This window comes from Myxocyprinus asiaticus, chromosome 8, assembly GCF_019703515.2.
Source record: "Myxocyprinus asiaticus isolate MX2 ecotype Aquarium Trade chromosome 8, UBuf_Myxa_2, whole genome shotgun sequence".
NCBI lineage: Eukaryota > Metazoa > Chordata > Actinopteri > Cypriniformes > Catostomidae > Myxocyprinus > Myxocyprinus asiaticus.
The window spans coordinates 40,767,353-40,792,973 of NC_059351.1; the positions used below are offsets into that span (position 1 = coordinate 40,767,353).

Here is a 25,621-nt window from a genome sequence, read left to right on the forward strand (position 1 = left end):
TACCTCCTAAGGAAACTGGTTTGAGATAGAGGTCTGCATGGGACTGTTTTTTCCATCCCGCAAGTTTCTATCAGGGATCCAGACTAAAAAAAAAAAAAAAAAAAACGACTTCGCTCCTAAACTGAAACATTGAGCCAAATGACTGTTTCTACTCATCAAATCACAGAATTGCTCAATTTAGATTGTTGTTCAGAAACAAGATAGCAAGCCGAAGGAAAACTGCTGATAACAACCCATTAATCTGAGGTTTAATATACAGTATGTATAGTTGAGAAGATAAGTTTGGATTCCCCTTTTGACTCAAATGATCACACCCCTTTCATAATTTACAAATAAAAGAGAAAAGATTTATTTTTATTTCGTACTGCCCTTCAGAATCTACATTACAGATATTTACATAAAGTATAGTAGCTCACTGATGGCTGATTCACTGAGAAGATGAATCCGATTCAAACTGCTAACCTGAGCACCTGAGTTAAAACGTCTCGGTAACGTATGTAACCTCGGTTCCCTAAGACAAGGAGAACGAGAAATTGTCACTAAGTCACTAAGCTGACGCATATGGGGAATGTCCTTCTATATGACCTAGTTGAAACCTCTCTACAATAACTTTCCCGACAATCAGCAGTGGGGAAGAGTGGAACAGTATTGTGTGTCAGGAGAGCTTTTGCTGCGTGGGGGGGGGTTCCCGTCGGCGCGGGGCTTGCGCTGAGGTAACTGCTTTTGTTTGGAACACAGCTTGCGTGGCTTTACCAGTGGCTCGGCGCCGACATTTGGCGGCTCCGAGGCAGCTGGTGTGGGTTTTTTAGCCGGGTGCTGGCCCGAGACAGAATGGGAGCGAGCCAGTTGTGATGAAGTACTGCTCCATTTTGGCATAAAATAGCCTGTGAATGTCACCGAGTCGTGACGTAACACTCAGCAAATCTATCCACAGAGCCTCCGAAAAGGCCGGCTAGAGCCACATCACGCATTTCCGTGAGGGTCAGCCAGATGTGACGATACACAAACACCAGGTTGCTCATTGACTTGCCAATGGCCTGTGCAGTGACTTTCCTGGCTCGCAGTGCCAAGTCCGTAACAGAGCGGAGCTCTTCGAAAGTCTCTGAATCGTAGCCTTGCTTGTCCATTTGTTTGAGGAGCTTAGCTTGGAAAACTTAGAGCACCATCAGCGTGTGGAGTGCTGAACCAGTTTGGCCCGCCGCGGAGTATGCTTTTCTAGCCAGTGCGGACGTTAGTCGACACGGCTTAGAAAGATGAACGGGGCATGGGTTCCACAAAGTACAATTTTTCAGGTTTCTCTGGAGATTACTCGAGACTGAGCTCTGCGACCACCCTTGAAAAGGACGTAAAGCATCTCCTTTTCAGTGGTGCATGCATGCTCCTTGGCCTCGTTGGGGGAAGGGGCGGGAGCGTTATCCACTGACCACTCGCCAGATGCAGCGAGAGACATATCATCACCATCTGTGTCAGAACCGCTACATGTGTTGAGGTGGCGCGCTCTTACAAAGGGCCGAAACTCATCACGCACATACTGTATCGGTATAAACGCAGTACATGGAGATTGAGGGGCTCGCTGGGCATGTGCACCCAAGGTCCCCCTCAAATTCATTCTGCTCGACCTCGCAGCCCCGCTGTGCCTCCTCGTGTGATCCCTCGGGAGTCACAGAAGGGGCGGGTGGGAGGGTACGCGAGGTTGAACCGTCCCTCAGAACAAGGGCAATTCGCAAGCGAAGCATCTTGAGACTCATGTCCTCACAGTGAGGGCAGTCTGTCTCTATGAGAGCTGTCTCAGCATGGACAGTGACTGCTGTCACCATGGTTTTCTGAGCAGAAATCATGGTTTTGATACAATTAACTATGGTTTATAACAGTAATACTGTAGTTTCTATATAGTAACCATGATTTTACTATATATTGTAACCATGAGTGTAACCATGTTTATATTGTGGTTACTATGATTTTACTACAAATGCCATGGTTAAACTATGGTTACTGTTGTAAAACAATGATTGTTATTTAAAGGAGCAATATTTAATATATTTACTGTACTAAAGCATAAAATTATCATAATATGTTAGAGATTTAGGAAAAATGCCAAGTTGAAATATTAGCTTCTCCAAAAACAATGCTACAGCCAGTATATTCTACTTTGAAATGTCAGTCCCAGGCCGGAATTCACGTTTGTGTTTTGGCCTGTGTGATCCCACCCACTGCGCATTTCCCAATTGTATTTAGACACCCTGGGTTGCCAGATTTGAAACAAGTTAGCGGGCAAACACAGTGCGCTGCAGCCATGGAAGCCAGCAAACGAATTGGGTCCGAGATATCAGCTTCTACCTGACCTAAAAAGCCTCTGCATCAGTCTAAAAATGCTCCATGACCAGAGGTATAGTAAAACGCGGATAAATATTGGAGATGCGTTTAAATCCAGAGAGACATGGTCCTTAGGCATGCTGCATGGAGGCATGAGGACTGCAGATGTGGCCAGGGCAATAAATTGCAATGTCCGTACTGTGAGACACCCAAGATAGCGCTACAGGGAGACAGGAAGGACAGCCGATCGTCCTCGCAGTGGCAGACCACATGTAACAACACCTGCACAGGATCGGTACATCCAAATATCACACCTGCGGGACAGGTACAGGATGGCAACAACAACTGCCCAGGTTACACCAGGAATGCACAATCCCTCCATCAGTGCTCAGACTGTCTGCAATAGGCTGAGAGAGGTTGGATTGAGGGTTTGTAGGCCTGTTGTAAGGCAGGTCCTTACCAGACATCACCGGCAACAACGTCGCCTATGGGCACAAACCCACCTTCGCTGGACCAGACAGGACTGACAAAAAGTGCTCTTCACTGACAAGTCGCGGTTTTGTCTCACCAGGGGTGATGGTTGGACGTTTATTGTCAAATGAATGAGCGTTACACCGAGGCCTGTACTCTGGAGCGGGATCGATTTGGATGTGGAGAGTCCGTCATGGTCTGGGGCGGTGTGTCAGCATCATTGGACTGAGCTTGTTGTCATTGCAGGCAATCTCAACGCTGTGCGTTACAGGGAAGACGTCCTCCTCCCTCATGTGGTACCCTTCCTGCAGGCTCATCCTGACATAACCCTCCAGCATGACAATGCCACCAGCCATACTGCTCGTTCTGTGCGTGATAACCTCCAAGAAAGGAATGTCAGTGTTCTGCAATGGCCAGCTAAGAGCCCGGATCTCAATCCCATTGAGCATGTCTAGGACCTGTTGGATCAGAGGGTGAGGGCTAGGGCCATTCCCCCCAGAAATGTCCTGGAACTTGCAAGTGCCTTGGTGGAAGAGTGGGATAACCTCTCACAGCAAGAACTGGCAAATCTGGTGCAGTCCATGAGGAGAAGATGCATTGCAGTACTTAATGCAGCTGGTGGCCACACAAGATGCTGACTGTTACTTTTGACAACCCCCCCCCCCCCCCCGTTCAGGGACACATTATTCCATTTCTGTTAGTCACATGACAGTGAAACTTGTTCAGTTTATGTCTTAGTTGTTGAATCTTTTTATGTTCATACACATATTTACACGTTAAGTTTGCTGAAAATAAAAGCAGCTGAAAGTGTAAGGATGTTTCTTTTTTTGCTGAGTTATATATAAGTGGTGCGGGACTTGATTATAATAAGCCCAAAATACGCATGGGACTTCTATTTTGAAATGTCTGCGCTCCCAATTGTGAACACACTGACGGATGATTTGCTGAGAAAGTGACTCTGATTCAAACTGCTAACCTGAGCTCCTGAGTTCAAACACTCAGTTCTTTTTGTGCGATTCATGAAAAAGACCAGGTTCAAAAGAGTCATTTGGTCACGACTCTCTCACGCTGGGTTTGTCATTGTGTGCGGTGCAGCGAGCTCATCAGAAACAGAACGGGTGAAAAGCAGCTCGAGACAAGCTGGTGGTGCACACTCTAAAGAAGCAAGATGATATCTGACGAAACCGCATATGAACGCACACAACCCGACTGTCGCCAATGGTGAACAGATTTTAAATTGTCAATCAATTCTTTTTGGTCACATTTGCGACCATTTTAGTCACAGTCTGGAGCCCTGGATAGCCTCCTACACCTTTTCCCATTTAACCGCCTCGTATTTTTCAATGTGTTATAATTATCAGGCTTCCCAAGGTGAACTTTTTCCTTGCATTCATTTCCTGAACAAGAACCTTTTGTCTACTGAAGCATTTGATACTTTTCTTATTGTCCATGTAAAATTAAAAGTTATCAAATGGTTACCAGCAAGCAAATTCTCCTATGATGGTTAGTGTAGTTAAACTAACACATCTCACGCACTTTACAGGGCTCCAGACTAAAAAAAAAAATTACTAAGGAGCCATTGGCTCCTAAACTGAAACATCAAAGAGCCAAATGGCTGTTTTTGTCATCAAATCACAGAATAGCTCGATTTAGATTGCTGTTCAGAAACAAGATAGAGAGCAGAAGAAAAGACAGCTGATAACCCATGAATCTGAGGTTTAATAAACAGTATACAGTATATATTTGAGAAGATAAGTTTGAATTCCCTTTTGTCTCAAATGTTCACACCTCTTTCATAATTGACACAAGAGATAAGATATTTTTATTTAATACTGCTCTTCACAATCTACATTACAAATAATTACATATAGTCTGCATAGAGTAGATTGTTGTCTTCTTGTGCATCAATGAATGTTTTCACCTTGCATAATAGTTGTTATAACTAATAACTAAAATTGAGGTTGCACCCTCAATTGTCCTAAGTGTCAAAAGCTTGATATATAAAAATTTTACAATATTGCCTTAGTCTTTCACTGTTAAAAGATGGCCCAGAAACAGAGATTGCAAGTGCAAATTGAATGAAATCCCAGATGCAGTTTATTGTGCTACTCCAATCCCAATCAATAAATACCAGGAGAAAAAAAGTGGTACACAATACGGGACTTTTAAATGTAAAGAAGCCCGAAATACAAATCTGATTCAAACTGATAACCTGAGCTCCTCATTTCAAACCCTCAGTTCTTTTCAGGTGATTCATGAAAAAGATCCGGTTCAAAAGAACAATTTGGTCACGACTTTCTCCCGCTGGGTTTGTTGTTGTTGCGTGTTGCAGCGAGCTCGTCAGAAACAGAACGGGTGAAAAGCGGCACGAGACACAATGGTGCACTCTCTAAAGATGTATTCAATAACTCACAAGATCAAATCTGACGAAACCGCATATGAATGCACACAACCCGACTGTCGCCAATGGCGGCTAGATTTTAAATTATAGGCGCAATAAATAATTTTTGGTCGCATTTGCAACCATTTTAGTCGCAGTCTGGAGCCCTGCTTTACATTTAAAAAATGACCGCGAAGTGCTTGCTGCTTAAAAAAAGGTTAGATACATTTATCGTTACAATAGTGTTAAAGTATTTAATTTGTTGTTTGGCTATTAGACAAGGCAACTCCATGAGCAGGCTAGTATGCTCAGACAATGTCAAAGCCTGTCTTTTTATTCTTAAGATGTTCTTAAGAAAATATTTGAGAACTTCTTAAATTTTCAAGAATTGCACTTAGAAACATTCTTACGAACTTCTTATAATTTATCCCAAGAAGTTTCTTAATTTTTTTCTTAAGAACTTTTTCGTGAATCTGGCCCCAGACCCCTAGGCTAACTTATGTTTACATTCTATGTTGCCATGGAAAATAACTATCAGCTGAGCCAGTGGGGGCTTCAGTTGAGGGATAGAAGGGGCTTCAGTAGAGACTTTGTAGAAGATTTTGACTTCTACTGTGGTAACAAACTTTGTTAGTGTTTTTTTATTATTTGGGTTAAAATCACTAAATGTGTTCATTAGAATAAATTTTGAAGCATTGTATTCCTCTAATAAGCAAATATTTTCAGTGAATGAAAACTGTATCGAGCGTCCACAGTCTGCCATTTTTTAAGCTGTTCAGTGTCTTTTCCCACATTGCAATGCGAATTAGACTGTCTTACTAAAGATAACTGCGAGTTTGATTTATGCAACCAGCTTTCTATGGCGTCTTTAGCTAGCCAGACTAATTGTTTGACGAAGTCTTAAGTTAATGGCTATGTTTATGCAACCAGCCCTTGGCTTTGATTTAGAAGCCATGATTATTTATTTTCTCATCCAACACCTTGACGACACATCTACAGCGCCCCTCAGTGGGCTCAAGTGTAACTGTGAGATTTGGTGAGAGATTCAGAGGGAAAATAGTGTAATTCAATGCTACTCACGGTAGGTATATGCGAAAATGAATTTGCAATATTCGAGGAGTGTTTTTCATACTCGAGTAACTGGTGCAGTATGAGTACTCGATTACTCATGCACATCCCTATATTGGTCAGTGGTGAACTTCTGAAAAGAGTGTGATAGGTCAGTTGAGGTGGAAAAGGACTTCGAAAGAACTTGTTTTAGTTTGTTATCCAAAGCCAGACTATAATAAATTAACAACAATTTGCAACTTTGCCTGGCTGTAATTTCTGCTTGTTAGCTCACTAATAACGTAGATGGTTATGCTTAATTAAACGTGAGAGGCAGAAATCGTGATCGCGGTTAAAATACAATTAACTGTGTAGCCCTACCCAACAGCATAAGGAAAACAAATCCACTATTACATTTCCACGACCTTCCAAAAAAAGGAGAGTTGGATTGCAGCAGTCATTGTTATTGTTACTCCCTCTGCAGCTGTATTTACCCCATCTCAGCAGGGTTTACTAGTTTTTGAAATTAACATTAGGGAAATATGATACAAAGAATAATTTGATCTACATTATATTAAATTGAAAATATTTTAAAAAGTTAGCTAGATTTACACTGCTAAATTAAGGCGGAAATGCCTCAGCCAGAACAAAGGGTCCATTCTTTCAACTGATACCATTCCATGATTGTGAGATATCATAGGCAGAAATACATCATAGAAGAATACATGGATGTATTCACAAATCAACATGATGGGCGCATCTTATTAGAATAGGATTTGGACATGCCTTGATGGCATCCAACCTCTGCTGCTTCTCAAGCAGTATACAAATGTACAGGACACCACCTGAGCTCATCTAAGGAGAAAACCATCATGGGACAACTCTCTAAATAGGCCTGACCTAGAACACCTTGAAACTTGGGCAAAAATCACAAAGCATGATTTAACACCACAGGTACGCTACATCTGCAGCGTTTAGCTTGCTTAACTATTCGTCAAACCAGAAAGAATGCTGTTTGCTTTTGCATCACTGGCATTACATCTTCAATGCATCATCAAGGCCATTTGACATCATTAACGCCAAAGAGCTCTCATGACTGACAAATCAAAGGTAGCAATGGCAGTATTAGACATAAGCCACACTAGGCCCAAGTAATTCAATTTGTCAGGTGCTTAATCCTTTGCATCTCTAATGGGATAGCAGAAGTATTAGACAGCTAAGCCTCCAAGCATCCAAACTCTAACCACATAGCACCGACATACGGACAAATCACCAGAGCGTGATGCAGCACAACAGCTCAGCTTCAACACAGTTTAAACACATTAAGTAAATAAAACCTGCTATATAACAGACTGCAGCTGCAGCAGGATGAATATGATCATTATGTGCATGTGGGAGGCAGTTCAGACAACAGCTGCTGACTTCTGCTTCAAATATGAGGATTGGGGGAAGAAAGATGCTAAAGTGATCATGACTTGAGGAATACAATTTTCCTTGAGCTTTTAACATTGCACTATAAAAACCTACTGCAAGTTTCAGAACTCAAAACCTCCTCACTGCAAGAAGAGCGTTTGTTGAAACCAAGCTGCCAAAACAACTCGTTGTCTACTTCCTCCACATTGTGATGTCACACCATGGTAGACATTTGCATCTGACCGCCTCAGCTGTGTAGTCCCACAATTTAGTGAAATTAACTTTGTATTCATATGTTTTTTACAAAAAAAATACTAGGCTAATAATTGAAGATTAAGTTAATATCTGCTACATAGCTAATGGTAAAACTGTACTTATACGCAGTCTATTTTCAATTTGAACAAAAGACAACTATGTTTGTGATGTCTGGGATCTCTAGATGATCCATTTTTATTCCAATAAACTTCAGTTTCCGAAGGGGGTTCCGATGTTCCGCGTGCTCCGATGACGACATCATAAGCTTATCGTATTACATATTGCATTTTCACTCCATATAATTCAGCCCAAGTTTTTATTTTTTTTAAACTTTATATATAATATTCTAAGTGAACCTCAAAAAAAGGCATGTCACGACTCCTTTAAGGGGATCACAGTGTGCCTTCATACAAACAGATTGAAACTCAAAGCAGGCGTCTGAGGAGGAAAACATCAATTTGATACACAAACCACTCCAGTTCATGGCACCTGTAGTACCATTTTACCACACATGTCTCCCTGTTCCTGCTGACTCAGGCAACACTGAAATGTAAAGAACTATACACCATCAGCACTGGCCTGCCTCTAAACTAATGCTCAGTGAGCTTTGGTGCACACACAGCCAACTGATATGCAATCAGCCATGTGCTTTCACCCATTATATAGTGCTATAACTGGTAGTGGTTAAAGCCTTAAGAGCGCCGAGGAGGCATTTATTGACCTTTCTGTATGGGCACATCAATCAAGCATTACGCATTAGCCATTACTTCTCATTCAGGCTGCATGCAGCCCAAGCACGAGAGTCCAGGAAATGGGAGAGCCGGTGACGTAACGTTTTTTAAATATCAACCTGAGGCCGTTACTCCAGGTAAAAGGTAACAGGGAGGGACCGCTCATCCTCTCTTCCTTGGATTTGAAAATCCAAAGTACAAGTGAGAGGGAAAGAGGTGGACGTGATTTTTTTTAAACAACATATCCGTCCTTCCGCGTTTGAAAGACACACCCTACTGTTAACCGGTCACTACCGCGGTCAAACGATTTGGTTACTAATCACTGAAGAGTCGCCGATACACTTCCCCTCGCATTTCTGAGTCTTTCTTTAACGTATTCGGTGGGTGGGGGCGTTTCAACAGACGGGTGTAAACGGGTTCTCTTTTATCAGCCCTCTCAGGTCAATGTAGACGAGTGTGAAAATCCCAAACATTCCTGCTTTGAGGCCGAGAAGCATCATGAGTGACACTGACACACGCGGAGTGTCTCATTCCACTCAGACGAAGTCGTTAAGTACAATCTCTTTCTCTTTCTCACACACACACAGTTACCTGCTGTTTCACATGTGTTGTGTGTAAATGAGTCACCGTGAACACACTCATATTGAACCGCGCCTTTCCCCTCCCCCACCTACAAATACCCACTCAACAGGTTTCTGAACTTTTTTTATATTTATTTATTATATATATATATAATGATTATTGCACATACCGGGAGAGATATCTGGCTGAATTTCGCCATCTTCGCAAATCCGAGTCGCGTAAACCGGAGAAACGTAGTGAATTGAAGCACCTGTGAGGCGGAGATCAGTTCAGGTAAACCCAATAATGGAGACACTACACCTGAACCCAAAATATGAGCATCCCGAGCAAATACATAAGTTAAATAAAGTCACGTGAAACTCATTTAAACTCAAATAGGCTATATAACCAACCAAAACACCGGATTTGATCATTTGCGACTCTTGATATTTTCCAGAAACGATTGTTTTAATGATCGGGTGACTTCCGCAAACTCAGGTGTTTGTGAATCTTGACCTGCTTTACTGCAGTGGACATTTCAGCCTCACTGCCATTTATTTAGCCACATCAGCATTTCTACCCACGTTAAACCTTCACATAAAAGTCATCCTGACAACACCTGAACATTAAACCATGAAGTATGTTACAACTGAGAAGCTGCAAAATGAAGGGAAATTCCCAATGAGAACTTTAAACCATTGCATGTTGTTTCACGCGAGGCACTGAAGCTATAACATAAGTAGAATTAACCAAGCAACATCTATTAATAAGCACACAAACTCAAAGAAACCAAATCCCAGTTTTAACCAATAACTTTATCTTCTCTCCATATCCTAGAAATCAACGGACTGCAACCCAGTGCTCACAATGCTTATTTCACCATGCATATCATACAAGATCATGGAAACGCCAATGCAGACGATTTAAAACCCAACTTTAAGATTTTGTTTCCCAATGACCCACGCAACAAAATGTAACTCGGCGCTAGTGCCTTGTCGCATAGCACGGCAGCTAACGCCACTAGCCTGCTAACATGGAGAGCTGGCTAACTTTGTTCTGCTCCTAAATTACGAGGCCAAACACGGAAAACTGGAGGACAACAAAGAAATCCAAGAGAGATCAGAAACAAACAGAAGAGTTACCATAAAGTCTACCTTTTTTTCGGTTTCGTTAAAGTCCCGATGTGAGGTCGTGGCCTATCGAAACGGGCTTCTCTGTGGCCAGTTACAGATTTTCCAAGCGGTAGAAAGTGATTGTAATTCCAAACGTTTGCTGCTCTATATTCGGGCGTTTCAGCCCCACGCTACGCCAGAGGCATCTGTCCCTATTTTAAGAGCTCGTTTTTTGTTGTGTGGCCTGTAACGTGCTTTTACGTTAACAAAGAAGAAGCCTGAGATGGACAAATTTAGGCACTCTTTAAAAAAATAAAAAAACTCCACCAATCTATCTCGCCCTCCTTGTTCACTCCTCTTTGGTCGTCGTCCCACGGTGAAGCATGTGACCCTCCCTGTGAAACTGGAGTTCAGTTCATTTACACCGCTGGGCGGGGACACTAGAGATAGTTTTCAACATGCTGCGATATTACGTTGCAAAATAATTCTTAAAATGTAAACGCAAAAGCGTGTTCTTGACGCACTTTAAAATGGCCTACGTTTTTGCACCGCGTGTGCAGCGTCTCGCGCAGGAGCGTCGCGTTTTCAAACCCCGTGTCAGGGTAAAAAGAACGTAAACTTGTAAAAAGCGTCTCGAGACACCTGCGTTCTTTTCTGTTCGTTGAGCTGCGTGTTCCTATGTAGTCGATCACTGGTCTCTCACACACACAAATAACTATTTTTGGTGCACCTGTGAACCTCCTCATGGATTGCTTGGAAACAGCGTGGAATTCGTGTTATTGCAAGGCGAAAAACTAACAATGGCGTGATATAGCAGTGTTAGGATCGTAGATAAAACAAATTCTGCCAAATTGTCTTGGATTCGTTAAAGGTGCTGTAAGCATTTTTTTTTAATTATTTTTTTTTTATGAAATGGCAAGCAGAAAATGTCCCTATTATTACCTAAAGATATTAATGAAATACAGTGCCAAAGCTAGTGGGGTGAAAGGTGGATAGATTTCTTGGAAAGATTACTTTGTCAAGCCATTTTCATCATGGTAATTGCAAAAGTGCTGGGTAAACACAGTGTGACAGAACTGATATTGGGTTTTAAATGACATTATGAACTACTATACAGAATATGTTGTTGGTTGAGATTTAACAGTTTGGACTATGCTGACAAATGGGGAGATTCCTTTCATTCTGCTTGATTAGAATGATTGATGGACATTCATTAGCTTCCAGTACATAGAACTCACATGAGGGCATGCAAAGCAATCAAATTAATTATTAATTTGTTGGTCGAGTCCATTTCATTTCTTTCTCTTCTTCAGAAAATTTCCTGGTGTCATCAGATGGATAGATATATTATTGTCATTGGGCAATTGATGGTTTGGTCAATGTAAACAACAATAACAGCATCAGTAAATAATAAATCTTAAAAAGTGCTATCAGATGCATCCTCAGGGCAAAAGTCCAAATCTTTTCTACTGTTGATTACCATAATAATCAAACACTTAATTTGTCTACCTTGCACCCAGTTTCTTATCATTATAAGTTAGATGTTGGCCCAGGTTTTTTCTTGGAGGTTCATATCCAATCAATATTCTTTGTCATCTATCTATGCATTAAAAATAACAGTTCTTAAGCTGATTGGGATTTTTTTCCTGATTGACTCAGGATCAGTCTTATCTGGTGGGTCAGTCAAGCATCGGTCATAGCTAGTCACAGTCATCTGATCCTCCGGTCAAGTGTGGGATATGACGTAACATGGGGTATGACGTAACTTTCTCTCCCTTCAAGGGAATCAAACTCAGCTGATGCTCACACTGTACTCATAAAGGCAGTCAGGATGGGAGTTTGAGGATCCAAGTGCTTAACAGATGAGTCAGGGTAAGGCTTTTCCATTTTTACTCTCCTTGGGCTTGTACAGGAGCCTTCTGTGGGACTATATATAGGTTCATAGGTCACTCCCTTGGCCCTAGGGCACACAAAAACACTCAACAGCTATAATGTAGGCATCTCCACGGTTGTCCGTGTGGTTTTGCAAATCAGTGTTATTGAAAAGTCACCTGGCAGATTGCAAGTTAAAACTAGCCTCAGCAAGTTAGGGAGTAGTTTCATTGTCAGTCATAGCAGGCTTGTGTCAATGCAGTAACTTACATTCGACCACCCACACTGGCCCTAATTACTTTAACTTTCCCAGTTTTATCAAATGTTGGATAATACAGAACATTGTACAGCAAGGCTGTTTAACTGGCATCTTGTGGTATTTTAAGTTTCCTTTTGGTTGACCCATTTGGAATGGATTATTACATCATTCATTTTTTAAACGGTTAATTATGCCACACTTTTACACTGATAGTGCCAATTGCTCACATTATTTATACTATGGGCATTATATCTGTTTCAGTTTTGGGTCCCCAAGTGGTCAGTGGCCTTTGAATAAATCTAGCATTGTTCATCATATTGTCATGTGAAATGCACGAGGAAAACACAAACAAGGAAGACTCTAGACAACATGGAGAAGATCAACAGCCAGCAAAGCCCACGACAGAATTATAGATAAAAGATTTTTGGAGGCCTCACAGCAGTTCAATGGTTGTAAGCATCACAGTTCTTAAATCATCAAAAGTCTCTAGATCATGCACGGGATCTCTAGATTAGAGGTCGTCCGATAGAGAATTTTGCAGATACCGATAACTATGGTCATGGAAAAGGCTGATAACTAATAAATCGGCCGATAGTTTTTAAATTTGATTTATAGGATGTCAAAAAAAGTCTTATTCTTTCCTTACTATGACAGGCACAGACTAAAACTCCTAAATGAATAAAATCCCAGATGCAGTTTATTGTTCAACCAAAATACCAAAAATAACCAGAAAAAAATAACAATTTGGTGCAGAACGTGGGACTTTTAAGAATATATTATACAATCCCGAGACAGACCAGGGACTCTTAAATTGAAATACGAAATCATGAAAAAACTATCGGCTACTATTGCCATAGATTTTTGCAGATAACGATAATTCCAAAAAACAACTATCGGCACCGATTAATCGGTAAAACCAAAATATCAGTCTACCTCTACTCTGGATGCTTGCTCAACCTTCACTCCCTCAGAGTGGTTTTGGTAGGAAGTAATTTTGTCTTCTGAATTCCATCCACTTTCCACAACGTGAATGCAAATTCGAAGGAAAAGGCAGACACACTGCAGGTGCCATTCCAAAGATAAAGGAGCTTATGGGGCCTCCTATAACAGATTGAGGAACACTAAGATGAGCTCACAGAAAACAAAACTCATGGCTCCATCTAGTGTCTAACAGAGGACATTACAGTGGGACTTTTCACAGCACTTGAATGAGGTGATCTCAGATTTGATAGATAAAAGTTGTAAAGAAAGTCTGGTTTTAACTAGTCAGTGCCTCCCAAGCTCAGAGAGAAAGTTACAAGAAGAAAGTCCTCCATCCCTCGCTTTTACATGTCTACTGTGAGATAAACAAAGGATGCATTGAGTGAGCGAGTCTTGTGTGCTTTTTGTCATACATCAGTATGTCAGACATCCAAACTATAAAGAGTGAATTGTTCAGGCTGACTGCATGTTCTGATCATGCATAGTCTTTTTGGGTGATAATATTAAATCATATTTAGTTGCCCATTGTGTGTGGAACATCTCTTTTTAGACTATTTGTAAGGGAACTTTCCCAGTTTTAGTGTCTTGCTTCTGTACTAAGATGTGTATTTTCCAAATAAAAAACAAAACAAAAACTTTTTTCCCTTTTTTTTTTTTTTTTTTTTTTTTTTTAAGCATGCACACACATAAATCCATTGTAGTCAGGGTGACACATTGTACACAGATTAATAAATGCAGAAGTATTTGGAAAGCAGGGCAAATGCTCAGTCAATCCACAAGAGAGAGCCAGATGGCCACAAGATTTAATCATAGATTCAACCGGTCAAGACAGATGTAGGTCAGGAATTACTAAGGGCATTATATAGTTTACCTCGAATGGTCTTGCCTAACCTTTCCCAACCTCAAATTTCCAAACAGAATGTAATGATGCAAAGCTTCCTTTAATATAGGAGCTCCCAGAAAAGGAATCTTCCATCCACCTGCAGTGCAGTCAGGGATGTTCCATAGCCCACAATCTCAAAATAGTCCCTTTATAGCACACATGAAACAAAGAATTTACAGTTGTCACTTGTGATTATCTTTGACGGATTGACAGGTTCATGAACGCGCATACACCTGCACAGGTTCAGTTACTGTACAGCGTGATAATGGAATTTACAACGCTTCAGCCACTACTGTCATTCACGTCAATTTGAACAGAAGATGGAGTTGTAAGTAGCTACAATAAATTTCCACGCAAAAACACTTCGTACGGAAAACCAAATGGTTTTACGGTAAAATTTAAATTGAGATTTTCTTTACTGATTTTACTGTATTGTGTCTCGAGACTGGAATGAATATGTCTAGGCCTACACATAATTCAAAATGTTTGTGTTTTATTTGAATTTTAAACAATTTGACGCAAGTTTATCATTAGGCTATCTCGGATATTGTCTGTCTGGTAAGGTATCTGTATCTGTCATATTATCATTTACGTTATCTGAAGTAAGAGGAAATGTGTTGTTCTTGCTAGAGGGATTAGAGCGCGCAGACATCGTAATCTGGATTAGTCAATCAACTGTCCACATAGAGCGCGCGCCTGTGCCATCACTGAACGAATTCAGTCTTGCCCTAACATTACATTAACAGAAAATGACATTGCAATAGGCTATATCGTAAGAGCTAAATCAAATATAAGCAACACTACATATATATTACAGATGTATTTTATCCCAATTTCTTTATAGTGACTGAAAAAAAATGATGGTGCATTTATTAAATGTAGCCTAAAACGTTAACAACATTTTGTCTGTCTCTTCCCACAGTTGTATAAATCTCAGTAACACATAGCCTAATGGATAGTTAAGAGGGTGAACTGTTTAGCATTTTGAACAAAGTTACAGCAGAAACTCAGAAGACAGTAGCATATACATTTTTTAATAACAAACATGCAACTATGTACTGTAACTGGACCACACAATTAGCACACAATTTACTCATTCCTTCTATTGCATCTTTATGCAGACTCCTGCATTCTCTTTAAATGCTTCGTCATAAAGTTTTCAACAGTACAGCTCCCTCCCTTTAGAAGAGCATGCCTTCTGAACACGTGGAGGGCTTGTTTTATCTCTACCACGCATATACTATAACTGGCTTACATCAGTCTCTTTGTGATCATAAATGAGCAGGCGGTAAAACACAAAACAAGGAGAACAAGATATTAACTTGGAGAGAAAGGACATTTCATAAGACAGAAATTAGGGTAAACTAAAAACTGTTCTATCCGAGCGGACAGTTCAAGAGGTGTCGTGGTGTGGATTCAGAAGATGCTGGGATGTGAGGGAGCATCTGGGATGGCGGTGAGATACAAGATGACTCTGGCTACAGGACTGCTGGAGTGCCTGTGTTTTGCTGGCGTTGTGTTTGGCTGGGCGTCTCTTGTGTTTGTACTGAAGACAGATGGCTACTTCAGTGATCTGTGCATCAATGGGACAGATGCTAGTGGAGAAATTAGTGCAGGTGATGTCATGTACAAAGATGTAATTGTAATATATTTAATATAATGTTATTTTAATGTTATCTTTCTCAATCCTTTTCTCTTTAGATTGCAGTCAACAGGATGAGACATTTTCCTTGGTCTTTACTGTAGCCTCCTTTATGAACAACTTTCTTACTCTGCCCAACGGGTTCTTATATGACCACTTTGGCACCATGGCAACAAGATTTTTGGCTATGTGAGTTGGTGCTTTGTAGCATGTTAAATAGAGGTCAGACAAGAATTAACTGCACTACTAAGTCCCTCTGCAGTTGAGTCAAGACGATTATCTGATTTTGAGTAGGGTGTGTTTCAAGCAGATAGTAGAAATCATCGTGGGTGTTTTGACTAGACTACAAAAACAGAGATGTGCATTGCAAACCTTGAAAAGGCAGCTCCTGAAATATTCATGGATAATGACTTGAGAAATTGGAAATATACAGTATAAGCTGTTGTGCACTTTTGTCACATACTGACATTGAACCAAATAGACAATCATTCTGCCTATTGAACATTTTTTTTTTTTGTTTTTTTTGGGATTGTTATATAATTTGTAAATACTGTAATTTAAACTATAAGTCTTCATGTCCCCAAAAAACAAAAACATTTATACATTTTTACATTCTTTTTGTGTGAAGAGCTCCAAATTAGCAACAAACACACATTCTCAAAATGTATTCATACTTTAAGTCTAACTACTGTATGTAATTAGTTTAAAACTGGTTGACAGACAGACAGACAGAAAGACAGACAGGCCATTATAACATCAATTAAATTGTGCAAAATATATTGTGTACCACTTTATATACTGATTCTAGTTGTACACTATTTATATATGTATTTATTTATTTATTTTATTTTTTGTAGATTTCTTTATACCACCGGAACCTTGTTAGTAGCATTATCAAATGAAGGTATGGACAACATTGTTTAATAATAATAATAATCACACACTTGTTCTGGGGCTACTCGGTATGACTAATTTCCCTCTCTTTATATTTCAACCAGCTCTCTCTATCTTGCTTTTCCCTGCTCTATCCTTCATAGCTGTGGGGGGCATTTTATTCCTAATGACAAATATGCAGGTATGGTCATGAGTGTTTAGAATCACTTGTTTGTGTTGAGCTTATCACATACTGAGTTCACATTATAAGGGGTCTGATGAAATAATTACATGCGTTATTTATCTACATCACAGGTTGGAAACCTTTTTGATACTCATAGATCGACCATTATTACTGTCTATAATGGTGCCTTCGACTCTTCATCAGTGATCTTTCTCATCATTAAGGTAAGAGGTAGTTTTAACTGAGTTACACACTACTACATTTTTAATTTAGCTAAAAATAATTTAGCTGATGCAGGAATAAAATGCACTATATTCATTGTAAATCTTTCACAGTATTTTTAAACAGTGTTTATCATCGGTTTAGCATTGAAATGCTTGATACATAACCACTATACATAATCATTTCTGAAGGTGCTTTATGAGAGCGGAGCCTCTCTCCGCTTCTCATTCCTCTTCCTCTCGGCCTGTAATCTCATTCATCTCCTTCGGACACTTTTCCTCATGCCAAAATCACACATTCCCTATCCCATCCCAAAGAACTACAAATATGGGTGAGTGAAACTATGAATAAAATATTAATAAAATAATTATATTATTTGTGATGGAAAAAATGCTAAATAAATTCATGAAAAAAAAAAGTGATTTTACAGATAAATAGTGCATCAAGTTTAGCACTGTTATTATAGCCTTAAAAGGAATAGTTCACCCCAAATATTAAAATTGTGTCATTTTCTCACATTTGTAGCATTTCAAACCATGACTTTCTTTCTTCCATAGAAATGATATATTTAGCAGAATGCTTGTCCATGCAATGAAAATGAATGTGGATTTGCATTGCTGAGCTCCAAAAAGGACAAAATGCACCATAAAAGCATAATAAAAGTAGTCCATACAACTTGTGTGCTATAATCCAAGTTTTCTGAGACCATATGCAACACTGTAAAAAGTGGTAACCTGAAATTGCTACCTTAAGGAATATTTCTACCTGATCTAACTCTTAAAATTAGTTTTGTTGGTGTAACCTAATGTATTGAAGTTGATCCAGACTAAATATATATAGTATATAGTGTATATATATATATATATATATATATATATAAACACACTGCCTGGCCAACAAAAAAAAAAAAGTTGCATACTTATTTAGTTGGACCGCATTTAGCTTTGATTATGGTGCGCATTCGTTGGGGCATTGTTTCGGGGGAAACTTATACATCGTCACAACATTTATTTTTCACCCAGAGTTGCATTAATTTTTGTCCGAGATCTTGTATTGACGATGGGAGAGTCGAATTACTCCATAAAGTCTTCTCCAGCACATCCCTAAGACTTTAAATAGGGTTAAGGTCAGGACTCTGTGGTGGCCAATTCATATATTAAAAAGATTCCTCATGCTCCCTGAACCACTCTTGCACAATTTGAGCCCGATGAATCTTGGCATTGTCGCGCTGGAATATGCCCGTGCCATCATTGAAGAAAAAATCCATTGATTAGATAACCTGGTCATGCAGTACATTCAGGTAGTCAGCTGACTTCATTTTATTGCCGCATACATTGCTGAGCCTAGACCTGACCCCAGATCATAACGCTGCCTTAAATCCTAACGGATATATATATATATATATATATATATATATATATATATATATATATACTGTATATACACACACACACAGACACATATATTAACACATGAAGCATATTTTTTTGTGTAGCATGTGTGTGGAGCAGACCGAGTCTATATAGACATTATTGACTGGAAATCTCCTCCACAGTATCTCTCAGATCTCATTTGTGCTTATTTATATATAATCTCATTTGCACATATATTCAAACTTGCCGCCCAAGACATGCCAGACAGGGTTTGAACTTTGACGTCTGAAGAATGTACACTTTAAAAGTGGTAAGCTATAATAATTCAAACGCTCCTCAATCCTCCATACAGGATGAGCTGTGTGAAATCAAACAGCTACAATGTTGAGGAATACGAGGTAAAGCGAGAACAGAGTATTGACAGAGACAGTGGTGTAGATGATGAGCTACTGGAAACTGCAGACTCACTACAGCTCACAGAGAACACTGAGAAAGGTACTGCTTGCTTGGCTATCATAGTTCCTGCCATTGCAGAAAATGACAATGTATGATGATACTGTGTATGGTTCAAAATGGATTATTAAGAAATGAAAGTGCAGATTAACTTACATAAATTTTCATATTGTTTCTGTAGCCAGTTTTAAGAGCTGTGTTCTGTCCTGGTTCTTCCTGTGGCACTTGATATGGCTGTCAGTCATGCAACTGCGTCATTATTTCTTCATTGGAACACTGAATCCAATGCTGAACAAACTTGCCAACCAAGACCCAGCCATTGGTAAACACACTAATTTCTAAATACATTTACATGTTGATTTCCTGTGTGATCAGGTTGACCCAATACCCCAATCTCTTTTTTTTTTCTCTCAGTGAGCAAGTACACCAATGCCTTTGCTTTCACCCAGCTCTGTGGAGTTCTCTGTGCTCCCTGGAATGGCTTGCTAATGGACAGACACAAAAGAAAACCCCTAGAACAAGGTCAGTCGACTGAGAAACGTGAAGACTTCTAAAAACACATTGTTTACCTAAGTTCTCCCATTCAGATATTTCTTTTGTTAGGCGTGTCAGAACGGGAAGCAGACCTGCACTCGTCCGTCCTGTCTCTCCTCCTCACCTCTCTCCAGTGCCTCCTGTTCTCCATCTGTGCAAGTGTTCCATTCCTCCCTCTCCAGTACCTTACATTCACCCTTCAGGTCCTTAACCGTTCCTTTCTGTATGGAGGGAATGCTGCATTTCTCAGCCTTGCGTAAGTAAAGAAGGAGAACATATCTTGATTGTAGATGTGAATGACATCCAGTCCACTTAACTAAGTGCAATGAATCTTATTATAGGTTTCCAGCCCATCATTTTGGGAAGCTGTATGGTCTTGTGATGTCCCTTTCAGCTGTGGTGTCATTGCTGCAGTATCCCTGCTTTGCCCTCAACAAAGCTCTTGGAGGAGACCCCTTCTATGTAAATCTGTCATCTCACACAGCTCGTTTTATACTAGAAAATAGCTGAGGATACCTGCAACTGGGTTATACTCTAGTATACTACTGAAATACTCCCAAAATGTGTGAAAACTAAACTCTAAAAAGTAACAAGGCTAATGATAAGGAGGATGTAGGATAGATACAATTATTTCTAAACACCAGAAGAACTAATAAGAGTAAAGTAAGGAAAAGTTCGCCAAAATTTGCTGTTTTTGGCTGTGTGTAGCAAATAAAACTCTGCATGTCCTTCTGAAGGATTGCAAGTAAGGAGAGAGTGACTAGTTTATTTTTAACAAGGTCCCTGATCGTTTCAGTCTTGTTTCAACAGACTGAACAAAATATTTCTTTGATTTTAGATGTTTTATGATCCTGTCAATGTAATGGAGGCTTTGCAGAGGCTGTTATAGGTTCTTTCAGTAAATTTTGTCTTTGTGTCATCTCGGACTTACAGTGACATCTAGTGGTGTGGATGCAGTATCATTTAAAATCAATAGTTTTCGGTTTCAGATGCCATTGAAGAAATGTAGTATTCACAATCAGCCATGATTACTTTAATCAATGAACAAAAGTGTCAAATCACATGATGGTTACTGAAATTAAGCGAATAGTATTCAGCTGGTCATGTGATCTGTCATGGCAGCCCCCATGTGCAGACCCTCACCATGTAAAATAAAACAGCTTTTATAAGATTACAGATATGACTGGAGTCTTCATTTTAATGTGAGTGGTCATGCTTTCCTACATTCATTGCAAAATTATAATTCATGTCTTTAGGAGTAAAACATTTTTTTGAGGAAAAAATTACTGAATGCACCTTTCATTTGAAGGATGGGGAAGTTAAAAACTACATTTGACCCAATAACAAACCTGCATCCCATGCGTGAGAGCTGCAAAGCACTATTGCTCCTTTCATATGCAATGTGGGACATTTCTTAATGGCACAGCAGCACGAATGTCTCTTTTAATCTGGAAGGCCAGAGAGATGGGGGAAAATGTTAATGTAAAACAAATTATGAAAAAGTGTTTTGGAGCACAAAATTCCGGACCTTAGGGAGAAAATATATAACCATGATATAACCCCTCTTTAGATTGTTTGTAACTTCTAGAAGTGTTTTCCTCCACATTTTAGTCCAAATTGTGTTGAATTCCATTTATGTTAATTAGTTGTAATTGTTAACTTGCATCCCACATTTTTTCTGTTATCAGGACTGTATTTCTGTATTTCTCTTTCTAGGTGAACATTGTCTTGACTGTCCTGACACTGCTGGCCTTCATTCATCCTCTCTATGTGTTCCTTCACTGTAGACAGCTGGTGAAACAGAGAGAGAACTCAGCGAGCATGTCAGAATCCTCAGTGAAGGAAACATCAATGTATTAATTTCAATTACATCATCTATTTAAGTACTTATGTTGAAAATTGCCCTCAGGTAAATATGAAACAATTGAAATTCAAGGAATTTCACTTGATGATTATCTATGTCTATGTATGCTTCTGTAAGTTTCAACTGACACAGGGAATAGTAAGTATTGATTATTGTTTATCCACAAACTCATAGTCAGCAATTAAATTGATTTTTACAGACTTTATAAATAAAATACAATAAAAATAACAAACAAGTGTTTTTGGATTTCACTGTAGTCGGAATGAACAAAGTGATATTTAGAAAAAAAAATTGGTTTACACATAAAAATCAAAGAACATATGTTATGTGGAGATTACATGGGTGTCAAAGACACAGGTCGTTACAAGGGAAGGGATCTCCAGGCAATTGTGTTCAATATTTCCATACTCTGAAGTGAGGTGATGTCCAGTTTTGCATGAGGATGAATACTAAAACCACTGCTTCCGCAAGGAAAGCATCTACACAGTCCTATCAGCAACATTCAGGAACAAGACCCATTAGCCAATGGTCTACTGTCCAAAACACTTAATACCGATATACTGTATTATCCCCATTGCATTAAAAGTCCACAATGACCATGCACATCTTAGATAATTTTGGTAGTGACTGTCCAATCAGTGTGTTTCGAAACACTGATTGAGAAGTATTTATCAACTTGTAGGGTATGGCATGTATAAACAATTTTATAGAAAATGTGTGCTTGTGGCTATGGTTTGCACCCTTCAAGCTCTGAACAGGTGTGGAAACATGGAAAATAATTTAATTCCAGAAAAAAAAAAAACTTACTGATTTGCTTATGTCTGATTTGATCTCTGTCATTGTATAGCTTGGATTCAATTATATTTCAGAACAAAAAAATAAATAAATGATGAATGTATAGAACAGTTTCACTCTCTTTAAACCAAGCAAATGTGTGGTCATTAAACTAAGAAATTGTGTGAAATAAAGGTCTTTGGATGGAGAAACAGCATGGTAGTTATTTAAAGGAGATGCATAGTACTACACTCTTCACATTAGGAGGCAAACTGGTCGTTCTCCTCCTTTTTCACATGTTCTCAAAATCAGCGAGACATCATTCGCACAAACTCTGTGAAGGGAAAGGTGAAAATAGATTTAGCTGTCCATATTTTGAAGAAAATTACTTGTACAAAAGCAGAATTCTCTACACTCTTTTCACTCTTTATGTTAATAGATAAAATAGATTTTTATATGACTATTATTCTAGACCAATTTTACATACATTTAAAAAAAGCAATCAATATGCAATACCTATAAGGGGTAGAATGTATAGTTTCCTCTTCCGTTATTCGGCGCAAATATCAAGTACTTCCATAGCTTTACAAAAGTAGATTATGTCTTTGCCAGAACATCCTCTTATAACTGTTGTGATCTTCTAGAGTGTGCATCTATTAAACTGTCCAATGGGCTATGTGTTTGGAAAGCTCAAGTAAGGGCATTATATCTATTTACAATAGAGATTTCTCATCCCGTAAGCATCTGATTCGAAGTCATTCTCAGTTCATTTAAAACAATAGGCTATATATATATATATATATATATATATATATATATATATATATATATATATATATATATATATATATGAGTTTCCATGAATGCATAAGCTTTATCTAGAAAAAACAGGCAAGCATTAAAGAAAATCTGTGAAACAAGTCTAATTTGCAATCTTGTGAGATTGTCAGTCTCACATCAAGTACTTTCTCAGTTTTAGCTCAATACTTGATTGCATTATGCCGAGAAACAAAATATACAAAGCCTTATAAAGATATCTGTGGTAATCATTTAGCTGACTATTCAGTACTATAACAACACTCCATTGCAAACTTTCCATTGGGCACAAATTCTAAGCCTTTTCTCGTTTTGTGTTCAATAAAAAGGGAAATTCTCACCTTCAAAGTCAACCAGCCCATCTCCATTAAGGTCAACATCCCTAAGGATCTCATCAATCTCTCTGTGGTTGAGCTGCTCTCCCATCAGCTTCTTCATGGCTTCCCTCAGTTCAGCCAGACTGATCTGACCATCACCATTAGAGTCAAACTGAGAGAGAGAGAGAGCGAGAGCAACATTGTTGTACATGGCACATTTATGGGACATAATACATTTATGGGACATTAATGATACATTAGATAACATACAATATACTTAAGATAAACATATAGATCAACAGGTCAGACTTTATTATTTTTTTCCTGAGTTATTTGAGTGAATTTATCCAATTACTGGGGATTATTGATAAATGAGTAATATCATGGTCCCTTTTAAGACAGGTCAGTCCACTCAGCAGCCATCTTGGGAACGTTCTGTGGCATGGATACAAACGGCATACAAGTACAGCTCCTATCTAATTGAATGAGGAAAGAGTGGAATCTCCAAAATAGTTGGTCAAGATTATGATCAAATAAAATGTTTCAAATCAGCAGTAAAATCTGACAACAATGGTATCATAAATTGTGCCTCTTTAGCTCAGATGAAAGGAATTTTTTTTTTTTTCAGGCTAGTCCAGCTAATGTGCATGCATATTCGTGAGTTAAAGGAATAGTACCCCCAAAAATAAAAATTCTCTCATCATTTACTCACCCTCATGCCATCCCAGATATGTATGACTTTCTTTCTTCAGCAGAACATGAAGATTTTTAGAAGAATATTTCAGCTCTGTAGGTCCATACAATGCAAGTGGATGGTGATCAGCACTTTAAAGCTCCAAAAACACAGACAGTTGTAGTAAAAGTAGTCCATACGAATCCGGTGGTTAAATTAATGTCTTCTAAAGCAACATGATCGCTTTGGGTGAGAAACAGATCAATATTTATGTCCTTTTCACTATAATTGTTTACTTCCGGTTGATCTCCAATGCCTGTTAATAAGGTAACCCAGCCATGGATTACTTTTGCGACAACTGTCTGTGATTTTTGAAGCTTTAAATTTCTGATCACTGTCCACTTGCATTGTATGGACCTACAGAGCTGAGATATTCTTCTAATAATCTTCATTTATGTTCTGCTGAAGAAAGAAAGTCACACGCATCTGGGTTGGCATAAGGGTGAGTAAAGTAATTTTTGGGTGAACTATTCTTTAACTAATCAGCGATATCTTTATCTAAAAAGAGATTGGCTCTGCAGGACTTCCTTTTCTACATCTGCCATATTGGGTGTTCCAATTTCTTGGGTGTTCCATCTCCACATCACTTTCATTTTAATACATGTGCTCTGTCTCAGGCTAAATAGTGTCTGGTAATTTTCAGCTGTTCATGTGATCTCAACATGCCGGCGCTCATGAATGTGTGCCCACCACTATGGACCTTCTTCACAATAACGCCATCCTTACTTTTTGAGGGGAATGACAACGAGGCTGTAGACTTACAGTCTCTTCAATGGGTTGTACTGTTGTTCAAAGTGTTTTGGATAGTTTCGCTGATTTCAGAAGACAAAAAAAAAAAAAAAAGCCCTGAAAACATGAGTTGTGGAAAATTTTAATTTTCCCACCACCTAGTTGAAAATAATAACTGGAACGCAGCTCGAAGTCGAAACTCCAGCCTCAGCAAGAAGAGTCATTTGACATTTGATGGTGGCACCAATGAGCATGATGCGGAGCTGGGTGTTATTAAACGTAAATACAAACTTTTAAGTGTATTCACTGCATGAAATGTATGAACATGCAATATACAAGATGAGCAAACTGAGATTCTGCTTTCATGACTTTAATGTTTTTGCCATAACTGGCATAAGAGCACTAAGTGTTCTTGTTTAGTCATGGCGCCATCTTGTGGTAAGTACATGTGACTGTGACGTGTGATTGACTGGAACGCTTTGAGGAAGTAGGAAATTTCAACTCAGGTATTCACACCTCGTCTGGATTGGGACACAGCAAAGCAGCTTTTTCTCTTGGACTGATGTGAATTGACTCTTCATCTCATGTGACTGTACATCATTTTAAACCTATTTTTAAAAATACAATTATACAATTACAATCTCTGTTTAAACATTTAGCAATTAGCAAAAGAATCACTGAGTGCACATTTAAGACATAAAACACAATAAAGTCTGACTTAATAAGTTCCCTATTGATTCAGTTCACTCGACATTGCATTTGAACGCTATGGGGAATTTCTTTTCCACGACCTAATTGAAGCCCTTGTATCATAACGGCAATCTTATGA

At 39.0% G+C, this 25,621-nt stretch overlaps 3 protein-coding genes across 7 annotated transcripts in view; 1 reads left to right on the forward strand and 2 right to left on the reverse strand.

Annotated features, from left to right (window-relative positions):
* Positions 1 to 10,660, reverse strand: part of LOC127444563 (catenin delta-1-like) — a 54,194-nt gene extending 43,534 nt beyond the window's left edge. For 2 of the 4 annotated variants that reach the window (XM_051704002.1, XM_051704004.1), the window contains exon 1: positions 10,326 to 10,659. The gene's annotated coding sequence lies outside the window, so the exon portion shown is untranslated. Of the gene's footprint in view, positions 1 to 10,325 lie in introns of all 4 variants that reach the window. The other 2 variants (XM_051704001.1, XM_051704003.1) reach the window with 2 other exon arrangements.
* A 4,567-nt stretch (positions 10,661 to 15,227) lies between these two features.
* Positions 15,228 to 22,487, forward strand: LOC127444583 (equilibrative nucleobase transporter 1-like). Its single transcript, XM_051704038.1, has 12 exons — positions 15,228 to 15,894; positions 15,980 to 16,109; positions 16,778 to 16,824; positions 16,919 to 16,995; positions 17,109 to 17,201; positions 17,391 to 17,530; positions 18,925 to 19,067; positions 19,207 to 19,347; positions 19,440 to 19,547; positions 19,629 to 19,815; positions 19,901 to 20,021; positions 21,276 to 22,487. Exons 1-12 carry the CDS (start codon positions 15,702 to 15,704, stop codon positions 21,417 to 21,419), a joined length of 1,524 nt encoding a protein of 507 aa, XP_051559998.1. The 5' UTR covers positions 15,228 to 15,701; the 3' UTR covers positions 21,420 to 22,487.
* The window catches only part of LOC127444604 (calcium-binding protein 2-like), a 59,236-nt gene continuing 55,999 nt past the window's right edge, over positions 22,385 to 25,621 (reverse strand). For both annotated transcript variants that reach the window (XM_051704064.1, XM_051704063.1), the window contains exons 6-7: positions 23,355 to 23,502; positions 22,385 to 22,531 (exon numbers count right to left, since the gene is read on the reverse strand). In XM_051704064.1, coding sequence (XP_051560024.1) covers positions 22,506 to 22,531; positions 23,355 to 23,502 — 174 coding nt within the window. In that variant the 3' untranslated portion in view covers positions 22,385 to 22,505. The remainder of the gene's footprint in view (positions 22,532 to 23,354; positions 23,503 to 25,621) is intronic.